Source organism: Giraffa tippelskirchi, chromosome 6, assembly GCF_054371585.1.
Source record: "Giraffa tippelskirchi isolate mGirTip1 chromosome 6, T2T-mGirTip1v1.2.pri, whole genome shotgun sequence".
NCBI classification, from domain to species: domain Eukaryota; kingdom Metazoa; phylum Chordata; class Mammalia; order Artiodactyla; family Giraffidae; genus Giraffa; species Giraffa tippelskirchi.
The window spans coordinates 72,238,307-72,261,499 of record NC_137280.1 but is presented as its reverse complement, the minus strand read 5'-3'; the positions used below and the strand labels follow the sequence as shown (position 1 = coordinate 72,261,499).

The window sequence follows — 23,193 nt, the reverse complement described above, 5'->3', positions numbered from 1 at the left end:
CAAAATATACTGAGTCCTTACTCTTTTCCAGGCACTGTCTTAAGCCTTTGCATACACTCTCTGATGCTTGCACCTTATGAAGAAGCTGCCTGTTATTTCCCTCATTTTACAGACAAGGCAACTGAAGCATATCGAGATAAGCAACCGGCCCAAGTCCAGGTAGACTGTGAATGACGGTGCTGGAATTTCAGCCCAAGCTGGTGGACTCTAGAGATTTGCTCTTAGCCATTACATCTATTCAGCTGGGGTCATCTTCCGGGGACCCAAACACATTTTCTGTGTTGCTTATCTGAGTGAGTCACTGGAAACCTCAAAATCATCTATGATTCCTTCTCTCTTCCATGCTCATCAGTGACTGATTCCTTCAAACTCCAGGCGTCTTAGTTTGTACCCCTCACTCCCTTATCCCTCTTCTATTGCCTAAGCAGATGCCCTTTTACCTGGAAAATGCACAGCTTCCCCATTTGTTGCTCATCTCTGATGCTCTTCCCTCTACTCATCTCACCCAGGCTGATTTGAGATGATGAACTGTAAGTGTATCATCATGACAAACAAGAGAGGCCATCATATTCACTTATTTCACGTCTTTAAATCTACACTCATCTTCAGCTTTCTCCCCACATGTGCACTGTGCTAAAATCGTGCCTGTTTTCTTTTTTCACTTCTGCCAAAAGTTTTCCTTTACTTGAGCTTTCACATACCTGCCTGGAATTTTCATCCTCCTTTAAAAAAAATATGACTATGTCTTTTAAATTGTAGGGTCACTCTTACATGGCATTTTTTCTTGACTTGTCCAAGAATGATACAGATACCCTGTTTGTGTGTGTGTGTTGCTGTAGCATTTATGTATAAATTTATCACAGCATTTACGAAGCTGTGCCAAAGCCATTCATCTGTGTGCTGCCTCACACACTCAACTACAAGGGACTTGAATCCAGAAATTATGTACCAATAATATTTCAAAATTTCCTAACGGCATTCTGCTTAGTGTTTAGCCCAGAAACAACACCCAATAAATGATTCTTGAAGAAACTATATACATGATTGATTTGGGCACCATGCTAAATATTTTATGTATGTATATTCTACTTCAGGTTTCCCTGGTGGCCCAGTTGGTAAAGAGACTGCCTGCAATGCAGGAGACCTGGGTTTCATCCCTGGGTCAGGAAGATCCCCTGGAGAAGGAAATGGCAACCCACTCCAGTATTCTTGCCTGGAAAACTCAGTGGACAGAGGACCTTTGGTGGGCTACAGTTCCTGCAGTCACAATGAGTCGGATACAATTTAGCAACAAAGACCAGACGTATCTACTTCATTCTAAGATAATGACTCTTTGTAATAATATCAACCATAATTAAGGTTAAGACCACCCAAAACTCTTCTTGAAAGGTTTAACTTGCCTGGGTGTAAAAGTATTACTAAAAGTAACATTTGTGTAAGGGAAATGGTGGAGTAGTTTGTAAAAAGAGAACAGCTCTCATTTACTAGGATCAAATGGCACCCCACTCCAGTACTCTTGCCTGGAAAATCCCATGGATAGAGGAGCCTGGTAAGCTACAGTCCATGGGGCCTCAAAGAGTCAGACACGATTGAGCGACTTCATTTTCTTTCTGTTGAGAAGCAGTGAGTAGCCAGCCCTAAGGCATCTGTGACTTGGGTTTGGTGAGGTGAAGGCATATAGATGCTGGCAGGTGAGGATGGGAGACTGGTTTCAGGGCCACAACAGGCTGGTGTCCGGACAATTGAAGTCAGAGCAAGGGGAAACCATGGGCAGAGGGGCCAGGCTTTGGTCTCTGGATTAGAGTGGCTTTCATAACAAACCCAGGGGGCCCACTTGTCAAGTTACTGTGAATGAGCTTGAGAGCCAGGCGTCCAGCCGCTGGTTTCCAGGGCTGATGAGGGATTCACACCCATCACACCCTCCTGTTCTGTGTGGTGCCTGCTTGGCGCCGACCTCTGCGTGGGTTCCAGCCTGGTGGAGCTGGTGGCTTTCTCTTTGCTGCTCATCGAGCTCAGCAAACCTTCCCTCCTTTGCACTCCATTTATTTTCACCTCTTGCTCTACCCTTCTTTTGCTCAAATCCACAAACAGCAATTTGCAAGGGAGATAAACCTCCTCAGTATTTGATCCTGAACAAGCTAAAATCCGATTCCCAAAAGATGTCCATGCCAGAGCAGGGAGTCAAGTCTTTAAGAATCAAAGACATCAAGTAAAACAAAAAAGGAATTACATGAAATTGAAAATAACGCCCAGAGTGGAACTGACCTCTCCCATTGCTCCCATTGCCTGCCTCCTGTAACTCTTGAGTGTGATCTGATTATGAGGAGAAATGAGATGACATTATATTAACACTAAAATATTATTAATAAAAATAATAAGATTAGCTGTAATAGTGATAACAGTCATCATTATTATTTATTCATTGTATCTACTATTTATGGAGTGGCCATCTGGTGTACTTAATGTCTACCAGGCTCTTGATTTATTACATAACTAAAATCTGTCATCACTTTTGTATTATGGATGGCATCTCATTCCAAAATTTTTTTAACAGATAGAGTCAGCGATTACACATGTGGAGTGGAGCCCTGATGAGGTTAAAATCTGCTACGCCAACATGTCAACTCAGATTGACCCTGACAATAGAGGGCATGTTCATTTCACTCAACATGTGGTCTCTTGTGTTTTTAAAATATCACACATAGCAACTGTTTGGAAATTTTTAAAGAGCTTTAATATGCATCCAATTGCATTGATGGATAGTTACTTAGTTAAGTCAGAGCCTTCCTTCAAACTAGACTTTAAAAATAAAGACATTCATCAGAAAGGTGTTTGGAGTTTTTATGATGATCTGACAACTAAATTGCTTGTTCAGTTCGAGTTGTGTAATGTTGCTCTCAATTAGGTTAAATATTAAGCATCCAGTTTGCCAACTGCTGGCAAAATTGCTGAATGTTACACACAGTTTGGGGAACTGCTTTTAATGAAGAACAAATGGAAGTAAAATACTAGAAAATGAAAGTGTCAAAGCTATAAATGTTTTAATGGAGAGATTCAGCATTTTCAAATGTGGGATATTTCAGAATTTTTTGCATTGTAATGATGTGTATTGACTCAAGTCACCTTAATTAAAGAATCTACTGTCTGCAGAACCCTAATTAGTACACACAGTTTTCAAGTGGCCTATTCATATCATTTGAAGTCTCTGTCTATAATACTGAAAATCAAAATCACCCATATTTAGGGATCCTTGGTGGTGCAGTAGTTAAGACTCCGTGATTTCAGTGCCAGGAGCAGGGGCTCAATCCCTGGTCAGGAGGCTAGGATCCCGCATGCCACACAGTGTAGCCAAAAACACAAAAACTAATTAAAAACAAAACCAGTATTACTCATCCCATCAAACAAAGTCTGTAATAAACTTTAAAATTAAATTTATAAACAAAAAAACAAAAAAAACCACCTCTATTTGGAAGAGAGCAGGGACATGGGATTCTGGTTCACCTCCAACCTCTATGCCTCGATCTCTTTAGCACAGAGAAAAGGGAGGCAGTGTCTGTATAGTGTAGTTATCAGTACAGTGGCCACCAGCATCATGCTAGCTTCTGGGCTCTCTGACCTGTCCTCTCTGTGCGAGTTAGAACTCTGTCATCTGTCCGCCCACATCTATCAAGGGGCATGCATGCGCCTTTTCTGTATTGCCGTAATACAAGCCCCTGTTATTTGTGAGATGTTCATTCTTTGCCAGATACTCTTCTAAGTTGTCTGCTTCCATTTCCTGTCTCAGTTGTTCCTCACTATATTTCTTGGTGGTAATTGTTCTTACTATTCTTGTTTTGTAGGTGAGGTATTAATCACATATTCAGACTGGGCTATATGTCATACAGAAGGTGCTCACCATATTCAACAGAGTAATAGCAAATAATAAGCAGTCAATAAGTACAGATGGTTGGATAGCATTACCAACTCAGTGGACATGAAATTGGGCAAACTCCGGGAGATAGTAAGAGACAGGGAGGCCTGGCGTGCTGCAGCCTGTGGGGTCGCAGAGTCAGACACGACTTAGCAACTAAACAATGATGAGTATACACCAGCATAAAAATAAGTCAACTGCCCTAGCCTCAGTTAAGAAGTGTTGCAGTATCAATGCTGTCACTTTAGTGGCCTTTCATTTAACAGTTTGGTCTTGAACACTAAAGAAAATGAAGCCACTTAAACTGCACAGCAATATTTGAATGCAACGTGGCCATGGACACAATCCAGATTTTACTTAACATATGTTAAGATTATTATTGGTCTATAAATGTTGATAGTATTTTTATAGAAAACTCTTCTTCAATTCCTGACACTTTATCTATAAAATGAGGATAATAATAACACAATTTTTATAGGATTGATTAAAAGCTCTAGCTATACTATGACTTCTTATGCAAACACTCTTATTTTGGTTTCTGCAATAGCTATGGTCATTCCAATAAAAGCCAGAAATATTCTGAGCTGGTTTCTTATAGAAGTAAACATTCTAAAATGACAGTATTGGTGCAGTGGCTTCCCATTTGCCTTAATAATCTCTCAGAACAGCATGATCTGTTTTCTGCAGAGGCCAGGAGAGAACCAGTGTTTGCTCCAGAGAGGCTGGAATTGTTGGTGGTTAGGAAGGTGGGCTCTGGGATTAGTCACACCTCATTGTAGCCATAGCCATGACCTGTGCCCTCCATGTGACACTGAGCCAGTCGTCCCCACCTCACTTAGAAATGACTCTGGGTGCTGTGTGTCTCAGATGAGGTTTACAAGGAGCCACATGGGTGGTGTTTATATTTTTGCTATCGGAGCATAGAATCTTTTTTTCAGTGTTGCTCTATTCTGGTCTGCTTTCCTGGTTCCCCATAGAATGAGCTATGTATAATAGAAAGTCCACCCAAAGTACTAGGGAGAAAGATAAGGACCCAGTTCACACAGGAGACTTCAGAACTCTAAAATAGGAGAGTAATTATCGATGCTGACTCTATGCTGACTTAATTCCAGTGCCAGCTAAAGGAATTTAATACCTTTGATAATTACAGTCACAAAGGCATAGAATTTTACATCTTTAAGATGCTGTAGTGAACCCTTCCAGCGTTCCAAGTAGAAACATTTACCATGGTCACCATACCCCAAGGCACTGAGACTGACCGCTTACTTATTCTGCAGATATGTATGGGTTTATGATCTTGAAACTAGTCCCTTGGGATGGAAGTATTAATTGCTTGACCCTTAACATGCTACATAATTAACCCAGTGTACTTGATGGCCATTTCACCTTACTTCTGCCATTTTTATTGTCCCTATTCTCGCTATCTTGTCCTCAGTTGAGAAGACGTTGTTCCTGGTGAATTTAGAATAGGACCCAGTGGAAGAACGGAGCAAGGCTGTGCTGCTTTGGAATCCTGGACTTGTCTTTTAGTAATTATGGAACCTCAGGTTATTTACTTAACATCTCTGGGACCATTCCACTTTTGCATGTTTACATCATGATTTCAACGTCCCTGAATGTTTGGAGGGCCAGATGCAATAACTAATGAGAAGCCAGTCATAGAAGAGGGCTCAACATGTGTCTTCCCATCACCCACTGATGGGCATACCAGTATTATTCATTTCTTACATGTCTCTGGGTGCCGGGAAATTGGTTTTTGATCCCTTGGAGGAGGGCATGGCAACCCACTTCAATTCTTGCCTGGAGAATCCTGTGGACAGAGGAGTCCTGAGGTGGGGCTACAGTCCATAGGGTCACAAAGAGCTGGACATGACTGTAGCAACTTAGCATGCACACACAACATGATATGTCTGACCCTCCATAATCAGACTCCATGCTCTGTCCCGAATCATCTCCTGCTTGTCTCTCCTGATCCATTTACCTTAGCAGCAAAGTACTGATTATATTTCCCTGCACTTTATTAATTTGTTCCCTCACTGCCTTTGTTTATGACTGTTTTGGTGCCCTCCCTCATCCCTGGTCTACCCGCCTAGCTTTTTGAGATTCAACTGTAGCACCGCTTCTTCCAAGAAGCTTTCCCTAACTGCTCCTTTCCACACACTCATAGCATCCTAAGGTTTTGTCTAGTATGTTGCTTGCCATGTTGCACTACAATTTTGCATTCATGTCCCTGGTTCCTCCAACTTGAGACTATTTTCTTCTGGGGGGATGAGGGCAGTGTGTGCTAATGTCTGGAGCTCAAGTGTTTAGCACAATGACAGGAGGCACCAAACATAGAGTAATTAGGGTCATGATGATAAACCAGATTGAACTGACCCTATTGATGTGCTGAAGACACCCAATGGGACTTCCAGTCATAGTACTTCTGATATAAAGATACAGTTCTCTGAAATCAAGTGGGTCAAAAACAACAATATTTGCATTCGCCCAAATTATTTAATAGGCATTAAGGAAAGTTTGAAAATAGTTATGAATTATTCAGAGTCAATATGTCATCTTATCTAATAACCAATGAGTTATTACTTTTTAAGCTTTTAAATAAGTCACAATCTCTTGGTGATATAGATATTGAAAAAAAATTAAAGAAAATACCATCCCTTCAGTGCCTCAGTGGGAGAGTTCATATGGAGTTCTTACCAATAATGCTTAGAAGACTAATGGGCTGGTGTTTGTTGTGCTTTAGGAAAGAAGGCAAAGAGCATTTTTCCTTTATCCCCACTCTTGTCCAATGGGAACAATCAGCTACTGCTCGAGGTGCTGAAGTTGGTGAGCAGCAAAAGCAGGTCTCTAACCCCTCAGTGTTTCCTTAATTTTTGTGGGGTAAAGCAACAGAGTTCCATAAAAATTCATTGAACTTGGAATTACAGAAATGACCTGGCGTCATTTCTTTCCTTTTAAAAACTGTTTAAAGTCTTTTAAAAACTGCTGTTTAAAACAGGCATTATGAGTAAAGAAGAAAGAAAACAATAATCGAGAATCAGGAAGGAAAACAATAAACAACAAAGACTGTTGAGGTCTGATTTTCAGCCACACAATTTAGGCTTGTCCTCTGGACCACAATAGAACAGTTGAGTACTCAGGGGCATTAGCTTTGTGCAGTGATTTTCAAATTTTATTTATTTATTTTTTAACTAAGGACTTCTTTTTCAAATGAATGCCTAGGCAGAGTCCAACATAAAACTGCTGTGAACAGAAAAGCTCTGATGAAGTGGGGGCCTCACCCACCCTGCCCCTTTGCTGCTGCTGTGGTAGCCCCATGACTTTTCAAAATAGTGATCGAAACCCACTGATCTATTCTAACCCTCCAGCCAAGACTGACCAGCTCTTCTGTTTGCTCCCTCTGTTCCTGAGCACCCCAGGTAGTATGACACAGGGAAGAATTAATGTCATCAAAGGAGATCAGATCTGCTAGGTGTGAAGGGAAACTGCTGCACAATATCTTATTCCCTCCAACTGAGTGCTGCACCAATTGGAAAATAAGACAAAATAATAAGACAAATTAGAATTAAAATGAAGATGTGAGATCACTTGGTTTATATATTTGATCAAGGAGGTTCCCAGATCTTGAACTCCAGAATCAACTACTTACTTAATCAGATACAGCCATGCTAGATAAATGCAGGGCTTCCTTGAAGACCCTCTCATCTACGAGGCTTCCCCCAGGGCTGAGGGAGGACTTGCTACCAAGAAAGGAAGAGGCCAAGGAAGAACCTCATTTCTTATCTAAAACTCACCTTTTGCTCAATAAGTGGGTGGAGAGGAGCTGGAACTGTGAAGCTAGTGGATGTCCCTCCACGTTGAAAACACATCAAGAGCAGAGAAAGAGTATTCTCTCCACAGCGTGTGCCTTTGGAACTTTGATCCGTTGGCTGTAGCTCCCATCAGTGGGACATTGTGCCCCTCCCACCTCCGTGATACTTCTTTACAGAGCATCTCTTCATCTTCCCTACTGCCTGTCATTTTTTCTAAATTTCCCTTCAGTCAGCCACATGGATGGAAAGTATGTGAAAGTAGCTGGGATTAGAAGATGAATAACATTCTGTTCCTGATTTCCAGGACAGGAGGCGAGGGTACAACCAACTTGCAGAGGGAGAGAAACACAAAACCAAATTTATTTATTTTATGGCTGGAGTCACATAGATCTCCCTGGGATCATTCAACAGTCATTTGTATGATCATTCAGTCCTGGAGCCGTGTGATGCTGGAGGGCAGCAAGTACATACATGCAAATTTGAGCAGATGCCTAGGTGGGAATATGGCCTAGGCTTGAGACTGTCAGTCACTTTCCCACATCATGTCTGCCCATCTGTCCAAGCCTGGCAACTCTCCTTCCCCTTTTCTCCCAAAGGAACCTCTGTGAATTACCAGTAAGAGGGTGATAGGAACGACTTTGAATTTGTGATTTCTATATGTTAATCATTTTTGGTTAGAGATACTTGTAATTCAACTCACAGGTAGTCACCATGATCCAGTGTGTTGGGACACAAAAACTGGGAACTGTTAACCAAGGTAGCAGCAGTGTGTTGTGTGTGTGCTCTCTCACTCAGTCATGTCTGACTCTCTGCGACCCCATGGACCGTAGTCCACAAGACTTCTCTGTCCATGGGATTTCCCAGGCAAGAATACTGGAGTGACTTGCCGTTTCCTCCTCTAGAGGATCTTTCTGACCCAGGGATCAAACCTGGGTCTTCTGTGTCTCCTGCATTGGCAGGCAGATTCTTTACCACTTGGGAAGCTCAGCACCAATGTGCTGCTGACAATTAAAAGGGCAGAAAGTTAAAACTATATTCCTGGAATTACTGCTAGTTAGTTACAAAGTGAAGTCTAGCACAAGGAGGTTTTGATTCCTCTTGAAATCTGTAGAGCTAGTTTTCTTTGAAAACCGAGGCTTTAACAGGGAGTAGAAGCTTAACTCTTCTGCCTCCTGGATGTGTGAACACAGACTCTTTCAACTCCCTGAAGCTCAAATCAAAGATTAAATTCATCATTAAGATTAGGAATGTGTGGTTTCCAGTGTCAGACTGTGTCTGCATTGCTGGTTTACCTTTTGTATACCATGAGACCTGCAAACAAGTTATTCGGTATTTACTATTCTGGAGTTCAGTTTCCCAGTCTATATGATGGGATAAATAATTGTGCTTATTTCATCGGGTTGGCATATGAATTAAATAATTGATACATATAGAACACTTATTGCTTGGCATTTAATATAGTTAAATAATAAATGTTAGCTGTGTATTAATGATGTTATGTTTATTATTATTATTTTATTTTCTTATTGGTTAAAACAAAGATAGTAGTGAAAAGCTCACTAAATCACCAAAAAGAGGAGTTCAGAGACCAGAAAATAGTACCAGGCACACAGCAGACGTACAATGAACAGTTGTTGTTTTTCATTTGCTAAGTATTGTTCAACTCTTTGAGACCCCATGGACTATAGCACACAAGGCTTCCCTGTCCTTCACTATCTCTCAGAGCTTGCTCAAACTCATGTCTACTGAGTTGGTGATATCATCCAATCCTCTTATCCTCTGTCGCCCTCTTCTCCTCCTGCCCTCAGTCTTGTCCAGCATCAGGGTCTTTTTCAGTGGGTCGACTTTCCTCATCACGTGGCCAAAGTATTGGAGCTTCAGCTTCAGTATCAGTCCTTCCAGTGAATATTCAGTGTTGATTTCCTTTAGGATCGACTGATTTGCAGTCCAAGGAACTCTCAAGAGTCTTCTCCAACACCACAGTTTGAAAGCATTAGTTCTTTAGGTAAGTGTTTCAGGTTCAAAGACATAGCACACTGTCTAACATCAAAGTGTGCATGGAGGTTTGGAGAGAGAACTTTACAGAAATAACTGTGGTCTAATGAGGTATGTGCAAGGGACCTGAGAGGAGGGAGTAGTTGGAGAAGCTTCACAAGGGACAGGACATTGATCTGATTCTTGGTGGTGAGTTTCAGGCAGCAAGGGGACAGGCTCTTAAAAGAAGGAATAGCAACTAGCAGGTCCTGGAGTGAAACAAGAGGCAGCTGCTGACCCTGGAGCTGTGACTGGGGCTCGAGGCCTTGAATGGCATTCTAAGGGATATGAACTCAATCTTGTAGACAGTGTCTGTGTGCTCACTCGCTCAGTCGTGTCGCCATGCAACCCCATGGAGTGTAGCCTGCCAGACTTCTCTACCCATGGAATTTTCCAGGCAAGAATACTGGAGTGGGTTGCCATTTACTTCTCCAGGGGATGTTCTCAGTCCAGGGATGGAACCTGTGTCTCTTCCATCTCCTGCATTGGCAGGTGGGTTCTTTACCACTAGAGCCACCTGGGAAGTCAGTGGGGATGCTCTAAACCAACTTCCATACAGTAGTGCTGCAGATGAAAAGTGGCACCTGGGCAGTGAGAACCATTAGAAGGATTTTTAGTAATTAAAGTAAGCTATAGAGAAGACTCAAGGTAGGGCAGAGGCAAGAGTGTTTTCAAACCTTCAAGACTTTGATTCTTGAGATGAGAGAGGTCTGGAGACTAGAGGAACTCCTTGGCTTCCTTGAATGTTGGGCAAGGTGGGTCCATTTACAAAGACCAGAGGGAAGAGAAGGATTAGGTAAGAGGGACAGTAATAAGCTCCTTTTAAATTTTTTTTTAATTTTTAATTGGAATATAATTGCTTTACAATGTGTTGTTTTCTGCTGTAGAACAATGTGAATCAACTATAAGGATACACATATCCCCTCTGGCTTAAGCCACCTCCTCATCTCCCCTCATCCCACCCATCTAGGTCATCACAGAGCACCAGGCTGAGCTTCCTGTGCTATACAGCAGCTTCCCACTAGCTATCCATTTTACACATGGTAGTGTACATATGTCAGTGTTACTGTCTCAATTCATCCCACCCTCTTCTTGCCCCGCTGTGTCCACAAGTCTGTTCTCTACATTTGCATCTCTATTCCTGCTCTGCAAATAGGTTCATCAGTACCATTTTTCTAGATTCCATTAGTTGTTCTTCAGTTGCTCAGTCGAGTCTTTTTGCAACTCCATGGACTGCAGCATGCCAGGCTTTCCTGTCCTTCGCCATCTCCCAGAGCTTGCTCAAACTCATGTCTATTCAATCAATGATGCCATCCAACTATCTCGTCCTCTGTTGTCCCCTCCTCCTCCTGCCTTCACTCTTTCCCAGCATCAGGGTCTTTTCTAATGAGTCAGTTCTTCACATCAGGTGGCCCAAGTATTGGAGCTTTAGCTTCAGCATCTGTCCCTTCAATGTATGTACATTAATATATGATATTGTTTTTCTCTTCCTGACTTATTTCACTCTGTATAACAGGTGTTTTAAGATGCCTTTGTGACAACAGGCAAGCTATCTAATCATCAGTTTGAAATAGAGATCTAGAGATCAGGGCAGGGATTAGATGCAGAAATGTAGGCTTGAGAGGCATGTATATAAAGGTCTGATTTGATGGAAAGCTTAGCTGTCTTCATTAGGTAATAAATGAAGGAGAAAGAAGAACTCCCTAACTAACATTTAACAAAACCTAATATAAACCAGACACTGTAGTAAACAATTGAACTTAATTATCCCCACTTTCCGTGTTTGGAAACTGACATTTCAGACGTTGAAGGATTAACTTAGTCATGTGGATAGTCCGCAAGCAAGGAATAGACCCTATTTGACTTTGGATTCTGTGTTCCAACCAAACTTTATCCCTGCACAGCTCCCCAAAGACTTCCATTAAGTTAAAGTCCACTTGTCAGTTTCTACCCAGTTGACCATGGAGGTGCATAACTGATAGATGTGTTTTCAGAGGCCATCAGTGGGTGTGTCCTAATTTTTAAATTTCCTTTTGGTGTACCCTGACATTGTACCGAGCCATCACATAAGTCTGTGTTTTACCCAAATGGTCTTGTTTAATCCTTAACCCTCACGAACCATACTATGATCACCCCCTTTATATACATGTTGTACAGATGATCCCATGAGGTTTGGCCTTTGCCAGGAGAGCCTTCCACTGTGAGTCTGCACACAGCCTCATGTTCGGCTCACCTTGCATGAATCCTGTTGTATTATTTAGGGTTTCCATTCCAGACTGTTGATCAGGAGGGAGGCTAAAGAGTTCTTCCTTTGTGCTGGGGAGATTGGGCAGGATTTTTCATTCCACTTCTTGCAGTTCTATTAGAAGCGTAGGTTTCTCCATGCTGGCTCTTCAGGCCTGGAGGGTCAGCAAATGGGATTTTCTATGGCAAATCACTCACTTTCCAAATATGCAGTTGAGTACTTATGGAAATACCATTTGTTTTGTTTATAATAATAGGCATATAATATCCAAGCATATTTTATTAGGATTTCTCTTTGGGTTAGCATTCTGACTTCATATTATCTCAGTAATCACATTGAATCAGCCTTCTGAAGATTCTCCAACATTCTCTGTATGTCTCTCTGTATAAGAACATCTGTCTAAGATTTGTGTCTAGTCTGAAAAGTGGAACTTAATAACGGACCATATTTATAGATCCTTTTCCTCATCCATGGGTCCTGTAGCACTGTCAAAAGGAGGCCTTGGTGATAACAAAATGCAGTTGTGAGCAGGACTGGAAAATGGAGGGTTTCGGGGGTGTTGGAAGCAAACAAGCTGGGAACTCAGAGCCACGAGATCCGATGCCTTTGTTAATCCTCTGTTGCTTTTATTTCTGCTTAGTCACGGCTCAGGGATGCACTGCAGGGCTTGTATTCAGGCCTCTGTCACAGTTAACCAGACCTGGTGGAGCAGCTGTCCTCTGCCAGCGTGGTTTCCAGAGGCACACGTGGCAGGTGAGAAAGGACTGCCTTCACTGAGCCCCTGAACTTGAGAATCCTTCCTGCTACAGGCAGAAACACAAGAGTGACCTTGTGCAGCTCACTGTATTCTTGGAGCCACAGCCTTTAACCTGCAAAATGGGAATTGGATTTCTATCACTTATTTGGTCTGAGAAGAAAGAACTTCAAGGCATAAGTGATAAAAATAAGTAACAGAGAAATGTCCCAGAACATCTTCCGACATGAGTCGGTCTGTTTTAGGACATACGTGCATGTAAATGCACATAAATATACATCGGTATGTATGCATATGGAAGCTTCATAGAAGGATGTACAAGAAAATTACTGGGCTCTGGGGAAAAGGGAACTTTATATTGTGTTTCCTTTGATAATATTGAGATTTTTTTTTTTACCCTATCTGTATTATATTTTGAAAATCAAATTGAGTATATCTGCCTTATAAGGTGCTTGTTAAGGATCCAGTGAGATACAGGGTGATGGGAATGTCTAGATGGTTCATGAACAATGAATTATTTCTTGCTCCGTAGACCTGGAGAGTCCAGCACACACACTCCCTATGCACAAGCTTTGATTGTCTTCCCATAACTGTACTGCTTCTGATCTTAATACAATAGGAAAGATGAGAATTAGGAATATACAGATTACCCTGGGCACTGGGTGACTACAGGTGTCCTGCCTGGGTTTTCTGCTTGATGAAATGGAGAGTCTTTCAATGCCGAAGCTTGTTGAATGTCTCTCTTCAGTTAAATCAGTAGGGACCTCGTGAGGCAAAGCCAGGGTTAATTTGAGGTGCTGGGGAGTGAAGGACACTGCTGGGACTTTCCGTAGGGAATTCTGTGATGCCCAGTTTCCACCTTTAGACCTGAATCGCTCCTTCCTGCTCTGCCAAGGACAATGGTGGCCAACGGCAGGTGGCCAAGCCCCTCTCTGGAGGCTGCTCTGTCTGAGAGAGCTGCTGAGTGAGGTCACACCTCCTCCCTGGGTGACGAGTAACAGTTAACGCATGAGTACAAAGGCCTGGCCAGAGAATTCTGCAGATCCACAGCTCCCCCTGGGATTACCTGAGGTCTCTGTGCCTGCGGGATGGTACAGTGGGCTCTTCCCTCTGCCCCTTCCCCTTCCTATGGGCATTGCTCCCCAGAGCACAGGCCATGATCTTCCTGCAGGCTAATGTCTGTCTTGCAGTCTTTTACCAGAGAATTAAAAAAGCAATTCAAAAGCTTTCGAATTGTGGTGCTGGAGAAGACTCTTGAGAATCCCTTGGACTGCAAGGAGATCAAACCAGTCAATTCTAAAGGAAACCAACCCTGAATTTTCACTAGAAGGACTGATGCTGAAACTCCAATACTTTGGCCACCTGATGTGAAGAACCAACACATTGGGAAAGACCCTGATGCTGGACAAGATTGAGGGCAAGAAAAGAGGGGTGACAGAGGATGAGATGGTTGGATGGCATCACTGACTCAGTGGACATGAATATGAGCAAACTCCGGGAGATAGTGAAGGACTGGGAAGCCTGACGTGCTGTAGTTCATGGGAATGAAAAGAGTCAGACATGACTTAGTGACTGAAAAACAACAACAAGGAATTAACCTAAAACTGTCTCAGAGAGAGGTGATGGCAGACCTGACTGAGACTTCTATCCAGGTTTCCTAATTTGTGCCACTTTGTATTCCATGACCCAGCAATCATGATATAGTGATGAGAGTGCATACAATTGCATCCACTTCTGTGACACCATTGGGAGCAGAGGAAGTTCAGATGGCTGTTGACCCCTATCAGACCTGTCCTGCCCCCACTGGACTGACTCAGCCCTCTTAGAAGGTGGCCAGGGAGAAGGAGACAAAGAGGGCAGGAGGCTGCCTCATGGACAGCATGCAGGTCAACTCACAGGAGCCAAGAGGATGTCGTTCCAACAACATTTTACCTGGAGTCTCACCCAGCAGGACAGGCTAGGATGCACGAGATGGTGAAGAGACATTTACTTGCTCCCCTCATAGCCACACGAGCCATAGATTCCTACACCCATGGAATTCTCCAGCTCAGTACTCAGTGTGTGTGTGGGTGTGTGCTAAGTTGTGTCCAACTCTTCATGACCCCATAGACTGTAGTCTGCCAGGCCCCTCTGTCCATGGGACTCACCAGGCAAGAATCCTGGAGTGGGTTGCCGTTCCCTTCGCTAGGGGATCTTCCCAACCCAGGGATAAACCCGTGACTCTTATGTCTCTCGCACTGGCACGTGGATTCTTTACCACTGGCGCCACCTGGGAAGCCCACAGTACTCAGTACCTCTCTTTTTCTGTCCAAACCCATCGCTGTGAGAATCTTTTCTCTCCTTTTAAAATCCTTCCTGAAATTCACCCGAAGTCATCCTTCTCTAGTGGGGTTGCCAGAAATTCAGAACTGTCCTGATCCTCCTGCATCATGTCTCGGCCTACAAGTAACTTGTGGACTCAGGCATCATTTCCTCTTCAGATAAATGACTTGTAATGTGTAATTATGGATGTAATGTGTCTTACACATACAAAGACAGTATGGAGCATTCTCAAACTCCATGGTCACACCCACAGCCTCTGACACTTTCAACACTGAGAGCTGAAACTCACCAACTTCTTCCTATTTTACAGCAAAGCCTTTTTCTCCTTCCCAGCACTGTGTGATCTTCATCCACCAATACAGAGGTCTTTCTAAATGCCTTACCTCCCTGTGAAAAGGAGCCCCCTCTGTCGGTCACACAGCTTCTTCTTACAGCGGCAAGAGGAAGAGGCTTACAAGAGGGGGCGATATTCACTTGCCCCAAACCTGTGAGGTCCGTGCTCTCATCATGGTCATCATCATCATCTAACGTTGTTATTACTATCATTATTGTTTTAATTTGAAAAATATAAGACAGAGGCTTGGACAATTTCAGTGGGTTTCCCATGCAGAAAGGTAGGGAGGAGATTCCAGCTCTTTTGCTGTAGTCTTGACCGTCTTCACCGGTTTTCCCAGGACCAGGCTACAGGGATGGTCCTCAGCTTCTGCTTCTGTTTCCCCCACAGGGGAGCTTCTATGTCCCCTCCGAGAACTGCATGCAGCACGCTTACAAGTGGCACCGGGAGCTGTGCTTCCTGCTCTTGCACGCCTACCGGGGCCTGCGTGCCTACTTCCTGACCATCCTGAGGGACATCCCGGAGCTGCCGCGCATGGAGCTGGGTAAGGACTGGGAACTAGGAATGGGGGAAACTCACCCCAGCAGCCGACCCTCCGCTCTCAGGCTGGGGCCCGAGAAGAGTCAGCATGCTCTTGTAAATGTCACAGTAGCAAGCACTGTTTCAGGTAGGTTTGGTTTGGTTTTTGTTTTGCTGTTTTTGCATTTTACATCATTCTAGCAGGAGGACATCTTGGGCATGCCAATGCAGGAAGAAAAGACACATGTGCCTGAGGTCATCATGTTCATTTACTCATTCACTCGTTCATCCACCAAGTTATTAAATTTATTAAACATGTGTTAAACATCTACTCTGGGTATATAATGTGAAGGTGCTTTCTAAGGAAAAATGCCTGTTTACAGCCTTTTTCTTAATTAGGCTGTAGCTACAGGATTGCAACTTACAAGAGTGTAAAACAGTCCAAGAAATAGCTACATGTATGTGTTTAATGGGTGATTAGAGAAAGCTCTCAGTAGTCATCATCTTTAGTTTTCCAGGGGTGAATTGCTTCTTGTCCATCATCAGACATCATCATCATTGGGCCTCCTCCCTCTTGATTGACAGATGGTGGCACTGAAGCTCAGAGAGGTGAAATGACTGCTCAGGGTCCCACAGGCATGTGTGGCAGAACGAGGCAGGAGCACAGAGGTTCTGTGCTTGGGGCAGCCTTTTATATCAGGTCACACTCATTCACAGCAGGTAGTGGGTCATAGTTCTGCTTGAAGTCCCCTAAAGAGGCCCTTTGTCCTTAGAACAGAAGCCAGGCCCTCAAACTGGTGTGTGCTTAGTCGCTTCAGTGGTGTCTGACTCTCTGCGACCCCATGGACCATGGCCTGCCAGGCTTCTCTGCCCATGGGATTCTCTAGGCAAGAACACTGGAGTGGGTTGCGATTTCCTTCTCCAACTCAGCCTGGTTTTCACAGTTAATAACAGTCCTGCTGTGGGGAACCTCAGCGTCTCTCCCTGAGCCCTGAGATCTCACCTGCAGAGCAAGTCGTAGCTTTGGTGTGATTGGTGGCCTTGTGCATTGTCTGTTATTACACTGAACATGCCACACAACAATCCTGTATTTGCATATTTCTCTTCCCCACTAGACTAGGGGTCTTTAAGGGCAGAAGCCAGATCTGAGCCTAGATCCCTCACACCCAGTGCTTGGTGTGCAGAATGAAAGAGTAGGTGCAACATTGTTGTTGTTGCCTTGACCTCTGATGCCCTCTTACCATCTGGGTTTTGTCAGCTCTAAGGCCCTCTTTTGAAAAAAATTGTATTTGGCCATACCACGTGGGATAAGGGATCTTCGTTCCTTGACCAGGGATTGAACCCGTCTTCCCTGCACTGGGAGCGCAGAGTCTTCTTAACCACCGGACTGCCAGGGAAGTCCCTCTGATGCCCTCTTTGAAGCACATGATCTTGGAGTTGAAATTTTTCAGGTCAGATGCACTCAAAGGAGACCCGCACAGCTCGGAGCCAGTTTAGCTCAGATGGAAAGTGAAGACAGTGTCCTTGTAGTTGGCTTCTTGCTTCAACTTTTTTGTTTTTTTAAACCCAAAAGAACTGAATTTATTTGTTCATTCACTCACTCACCATATTTTTATTGAACGTTTACTGTGTACCAGGCATTGTGCCAGACCCCAAGTGCACAGCCATGGACACTGACTGAAGTCTGTTCTGCCTCATGGGGGGTTGAGGGCAGCTGCCAGGTGGGCAGGTGTGTGCCCACCCATGAGGACCCTCGGAGCTGAAGGTCTCCTCGCACTCACCTTTTCAACGATGCTTTAAGTAAAACTCATGCTGCAGCCATGTGCAAGGTCTGACCACAGCCTCATGGAACTAGGGAGAGTTCGAACACAGGCAAAACTGTGAACGTGAAGCCACAAATGGCCAGAGTCCACCCAGTTCCAAATGAGAAGATGGCAAGGTTGCAGGCTCCTCTACTGCCTGCGTGGAAGGTCATGATGAGGTGGTGGCACTGAGCAGGAGGCTAGGCTCTGCCATCCCACTTCCCTGTCTTCTGAACATCCACCTGTGTGAAGGAGATCTAGATCTAGGTCCCAGATGTCAAGACCTAGATGTGTGTGTGTGCATGTGTGTGTGTGCGTGTGCATATACCCACAAAAGCACAGCAGAATGTGGGATTGCTTTGGACCACACAAAGTGAACCTGGGGATTTTCTGTTTCTCAGAAATGTATCCATGGAACATGTTGAATTTTACCCAGGGTGACATCACGTGGCTTCAAATCATGCTTTTTATAAACAGGATCTTTTAGACACAAGAGATGACAGGAGTCCACAGAGCTGTATTTTTTTCTGTGACGTCAATGCGGACTTGAAATCTGTGCTTCTTTCCTTCCATTAGCAATTCCACAGTTCATTATGTGTCTGTTTCATTGTGTTTTTTTTTTTTCTTTTTTCTTTCTAGAGTCACTTGCTGTTGAAGAAACACTCTCTCAGCTGTGCTCAGAGCTACAGGTAATCAGGGCGCCAACTCCGTGTTTCTGAACAGCAGAAGTTATATGGGGCAGAATTGCTTGCTTGGTGTAGAGATCAGAGATGAAAAGACACGACTGGTAACCTCATGTTACATCTTCAACTGAAGAAACACTCTCCCATCCCACTGCCCGAAATCTCTGTGTCTCTTAGACATCTGTTATGTGCCCGGCCATGTGCTAGATATTTTGAAAAACACCAAACAGGTTAACAGGTCTTGGTTTCCCTGACATTTACACTATTTATTGGGCTTTCTCAGTGGCTCAGCGGTAAAGAATCTGCCTGCAATGCAGGAGCCACAGGAGACGTGAGTTCCATCCCTGTGTCGGGAAGATCCCCTGGAGGAGGGCATGGCAACCTACTCCAGTATTCTTGCCTGGAGAATCCCATGGACAGAGGAGCCTGGTGGGCTACAGTCCAGAGGGTCGCAAAGTCGGGCATGACTGAAGCAACCTAGCACTCACACTTTTTATTGCTCATTACCCGTCCACTTAACAAATGTTTGTTGACTTTGGGTTATGTGCTTCTCATGGAGGGTGACAGAAATCTTGCACCTCGGCTCAAACGGCTCACACATGGCTTGAGGCTAGCTTCAGTGATAATGATGATGTTGAAACAGTGATGTGCATTCGCCAAAAGTTCATCAAGCATGTACTAAGAGCTTGTGCTTAATAAGTACTCTGCCGATGCAAGCAGTTGTTTACAGCCTCTGGAGCACTGTCACATCCCATGGTGTTGGAAGGTCTGGTTGAGCATGGTTATCCTCATGTAATGAGAGGCACATGAGGTGGAAGGGAGCATGCGCTTCAGGGTTGGTGACATGGCTAATCCATGTCTGGGCAGGACTGGAGATGGTCTCATTGCAAACTAGCATTTCTGTCTTTTCAACCAGTGTTTCTTATCCCTGGCCTCTCAGTAGAAATACACTTGGACTAACATCTTGACCTGCATCAAATCTAAACTGGTTGAAACAGAGGAGATGGGAGTGGGCTCATGGGTTTGCATTTTTCATTAAAAGCTCCCCAGATACTAATGAATCAAAACTGCAATGAGGTATCACCTCACACCTGTTAGAATGTGCTGTGTTGTGCTTAGTCGCTTAGTCATGTCTGACTCTTTGTGACCCTGTAGACTGTAGTCCTCCAGGCTCTCTGTCCATGGGGATTCTCCAGGCAAGAATATCGGAGTAAGTTACCATGCCCTCCTGCAGACGACCTTCCCAACCCAGGGATCGAACCCAGGTCTCCCACATTGCAGGCAAATTCTTTACTGTCCGAGCCACCAGGAAAGTCCACCTGTTAGAATAGCTCTCATCAAAAAGACAAGAAATATGTGCCGGCAAGAATGTGGAGAAAAGAGGACCCTTGTGCACTGTTAGTGGGAATGTAAATTGGTGCAGACACTATAGAGAACAGTATGGAGGTTCCTCAAAAAAATTAAAAATAGAACTACCATACAATATAGCAATTCCAACTTCTGAGTATTTATTCAAAGGAAGTGAAATGACGGAGAGATATCTGCACCCCCCATGTTCATTGTAACGTTATGTACAATAGCCAAGGCTTGGAAATACCCTGAGTGTCGACCTGAGTGCATGAAGAAGATGCACTGTGTCTATGTGCAGTGGAATATTATACAGCCATAAAAAGAAGGAAATTGTTATATTTGTGACAACATGGATGAAACTTGATGGCAGGATGCTGAGTGAAATAAGTCATTTTTTGAAAAAGGCAAATGCTATATTATCTCATTTGTATGTGGAATCTTAAAAAAAAAAAGGCTCATAGGAAAAGAGACCACATTGGTGGTTTCCAGGGACAAGGGTGGGTGGAGGTGAGGGAAGCAAGTGAAGGTGGTCAAAAGGTATAAACCTTCCGTTATAAGTAAGTTCTGGGGCTGTAACATACAGTATGGTGATTACAACTAACACTTCTGTATTATACATTCAAATTTACCAGGAGAGTAGATCTTAGAAGTGCTCATCACAAGAAAAAATATTTTAGCTCTATGAGGTGGTGGGTGTATTAAATAACTTTATTGTGGCAGTCATGTGGTTACCAACTGGGGTTCTTGGCCTTCTTAATCAATAGAAATGGATCAGAGTCCGAACAGGGCATTCAGGCAAGGCTTTATTGGGGTCCCTGCTGCAGTAGGAGGGAGTGAGAACAAGTAACAGGTTCCCTTGCTTGCTCACTGCCCAAGGTGGGGGCAAGCTGATTCTTTATATGGGGTTAGGGGAAGGTGTGTCCAGGGCCAGGGGAAGGCCTTAGGTGTTGTGTCCACCCCTTAGGAAGTGTCGTGTGCAGGGGGCATGCGCAGTACCCTGCTTTTGCTCTGGTCTCTTCAAAACTGGCAGTTGGGTTTTGGTCTCTTTGTATTTTTTGCCCAGAATTTGTTTCAAGTGCCCATGCACCCAGTTATTTGTAGTCTCACACAGTTTCTTTGTATTTATTCCTGGAGGAGAGGGGTGTCCGGATGCAGGCACTGTGGCACTGCCGCAGAGGGTCCCAGGTCCCAGCCTGTGTTGGGGTCACAGTCTATGCATATATCATCATGCTGTGCCCCTGAAATGCACATGTGCCCCAGGTGCTTCCCCCACAGCAGCCCTGCGAGTGCCTGGGGTTGGGGACACAGGTATGTCCCCATTCATTTTGTCACAGAGGAGCATGCTGGTCCCTGAACCACTAAGGGGTGGACCTGAACCCAAGGCCATCTGGGAGCCATTGCAGTACTGATGCATCTGGTCCCCACAGTGGTTCGGGCGACAACTCAGGCTGCTAGACATATTTCACGAAAAGCCAGGGGGTTGCCAGCCTGCTTTGGCACAGAGCCCACAAATTGCAGGGGCATGGCCCCTGGTTTTGAGGGACAGTGTTGCCGCAGACTTTAATCTGGTTCAGAGTAACCAGATTAGCTGCAGGGAGGGAGGCAGCTGGGTGTCAGGGAGGGAAAGGGGGAGTTGGGGTGTGCACCGGGCTGCTCTGTGGCTTGCTAAAGGGCTGGCCTGCTGCTGGGAGTGAAAGAAACCGAGCTCCCTCCCCAGAACCTTCCTAAAAGGCACATCACTGCCCACAGGGTGGTTAGAGGCAGGACATCGCCACCAAGTGGTCAACCAAGCACATGGTCACAAAAACATCCATCTCAAGGGTGGACTCCGAAGTGGAAACTGTTTCGGGTGATTTAAGACAATTTGAAAACATAGAGCCCTGCAATCACAGAGCAATTCACCTGCACTTTTTTAAAAATTTATTTTTATATTTTGACTGTGCCACGCAGTATGTGGGATCTTAGTTCCCCAAACACAGATCAAAACTGTTGTCCCCTGCAATGGGTCCGTGAGTTCTTATCCGCTGGACTGCCAGGGGCGTCTGTGCACTTTCAGTCTATATGAATCTTGGTCACATTTCTTAAGCACCTACTACGTGCTGGCTACTCTGTTGGGAATACAACAAGCAGGAAGATGGCAGAGAGCTTCTCAGGACTAACAGCCCACATGAGGCAGGAGCTGTCAGTAGCATCATTGCTGGACCAGGAGTATAAGATGGGGGCAGGGCTGTAGGAGCACAGGAGGCTTTCAGTGAGGTCAGGAGTGAAGCAGGGAGGGACCACCGTGCAAAACCAGGGCAAGACCGGACCTGATGGAGTGCCATGGTTGCTTGGGACCTGGGATGGCTGCAGGGGACGCATTCGAAGCCGGCTGTGGGAGGCTGGGCTGAAAAGGTGAGTTGGGGCAGCTGGTCAGGGTCCCTGCTGTGCAGTGCGATTTAAGAAAGGACACGTCGTGGACACGTTGTACTCCCTGTAACCGGTGGAAAGGTTCCAGTGAAACTCAGCCACGTACTTCGGTACAGCAGACAGGGTCAGATCAGGCAGAGTGTCTACCAGACGGCAGTTGAAAAATCTTGGTGTTTGGGTCCTATCTTCAGAGATGAGCCCAAACCCTTTATAGTCTCCCAGTGATTCCGTTTGGGGCTTCGGGTGGTGCTAAGGGTAAAGAACCTGCCTGCCAGTGCAAGAGACTTAGGGGATGTGGGTTTGATATGTGGGTTGGGAAGATCCCCTGGAGGAGGGCGTGGCAACCAGCTCCAGTGTTCATGACTGGAGAATCCCATGGACAGAGGAGCTTGGCAGGCTACGGTCCATAGGGTCACAAAGAATCGGACATGACTGAAGCGACTTAGCACATGATTCAGTTTGCAGCCAGGACTGAGGCTCGTGATGAGAGAACATGGCTAGTTCAGGGGATAAGAAGCAGGCTTTCTCCACCTGATCCCTGCTTACCTTGAAGATGCAATGCTGCTGTCACCTCTTCCAGGAAGCCTTCCATGACCTTTTTACAGTACTCAGGATCTGTCTGTTTCATAGCACTTTGTAGGTTTAACTATGGAGATAGATAGCTATAACCAGACCACGTGCCTCTTCCAGGACTGGACGTATTTATCTTTGGCTCCCCAGAGCTCAGCATCCTCCAAACTCACAACAGACATCAGTAAACCACACTAGAGGGTCGGGCTGGGGGTGTGATTGAGCAAAGGAGCTTGGCTGGGCCCAAGTGAAAGGCATGAGGACAGTCGCAAGGCAGAGTGGCTGTGTGTTTTGCAGGCAACTTCCCCTGAAATGGCACTGGGTCCAAGACACCTCCTTGTTAGCGTGAAGGGCTTCTCTTTTTCTCACCAGAGAGAATGTTCCACACCCATCATCTGTAATTGAAGAGGCCCAGGCACCCACGAGGGTAGTAAAGTCCTCTTGTGGCT

General features: G+C 44.7%; 1 protein-coding gene across 15 annotated transcripts in view; it reads left to right on the top strand.

Moving 5' to 3' along the window:
- The window catches only part of FAM135B (family with sequence similarity 135 member B), a 252,056-nt gene that overhangs the window by 204,623 nt on the left and 24,240 nt on the right, over positions 1 to 23,193 (top strand). For all 15 annotated transcript variants that reach the window (XR_014057507.1, XM_081503749.1, XM_081503757.1 and 12 more), the window contains 2 exons: positions 15,802 to 15,955; positions 18,372 to 18,421. Coding sequence is in view for 14 of the 15 variants with exons in the window: in XM_081503749.1 (XP_081359875.1) it covers positions 15,802 to 15,955; positions 18,372 to 18,421 (204 nt within the window). In the remaining variant the exon portion in view is untranslated. The remainder of the gene's footprint in view (positions 1 to 15,801; positions 15,956 to 18,371; positions 18,422 to 23,193) is intronic.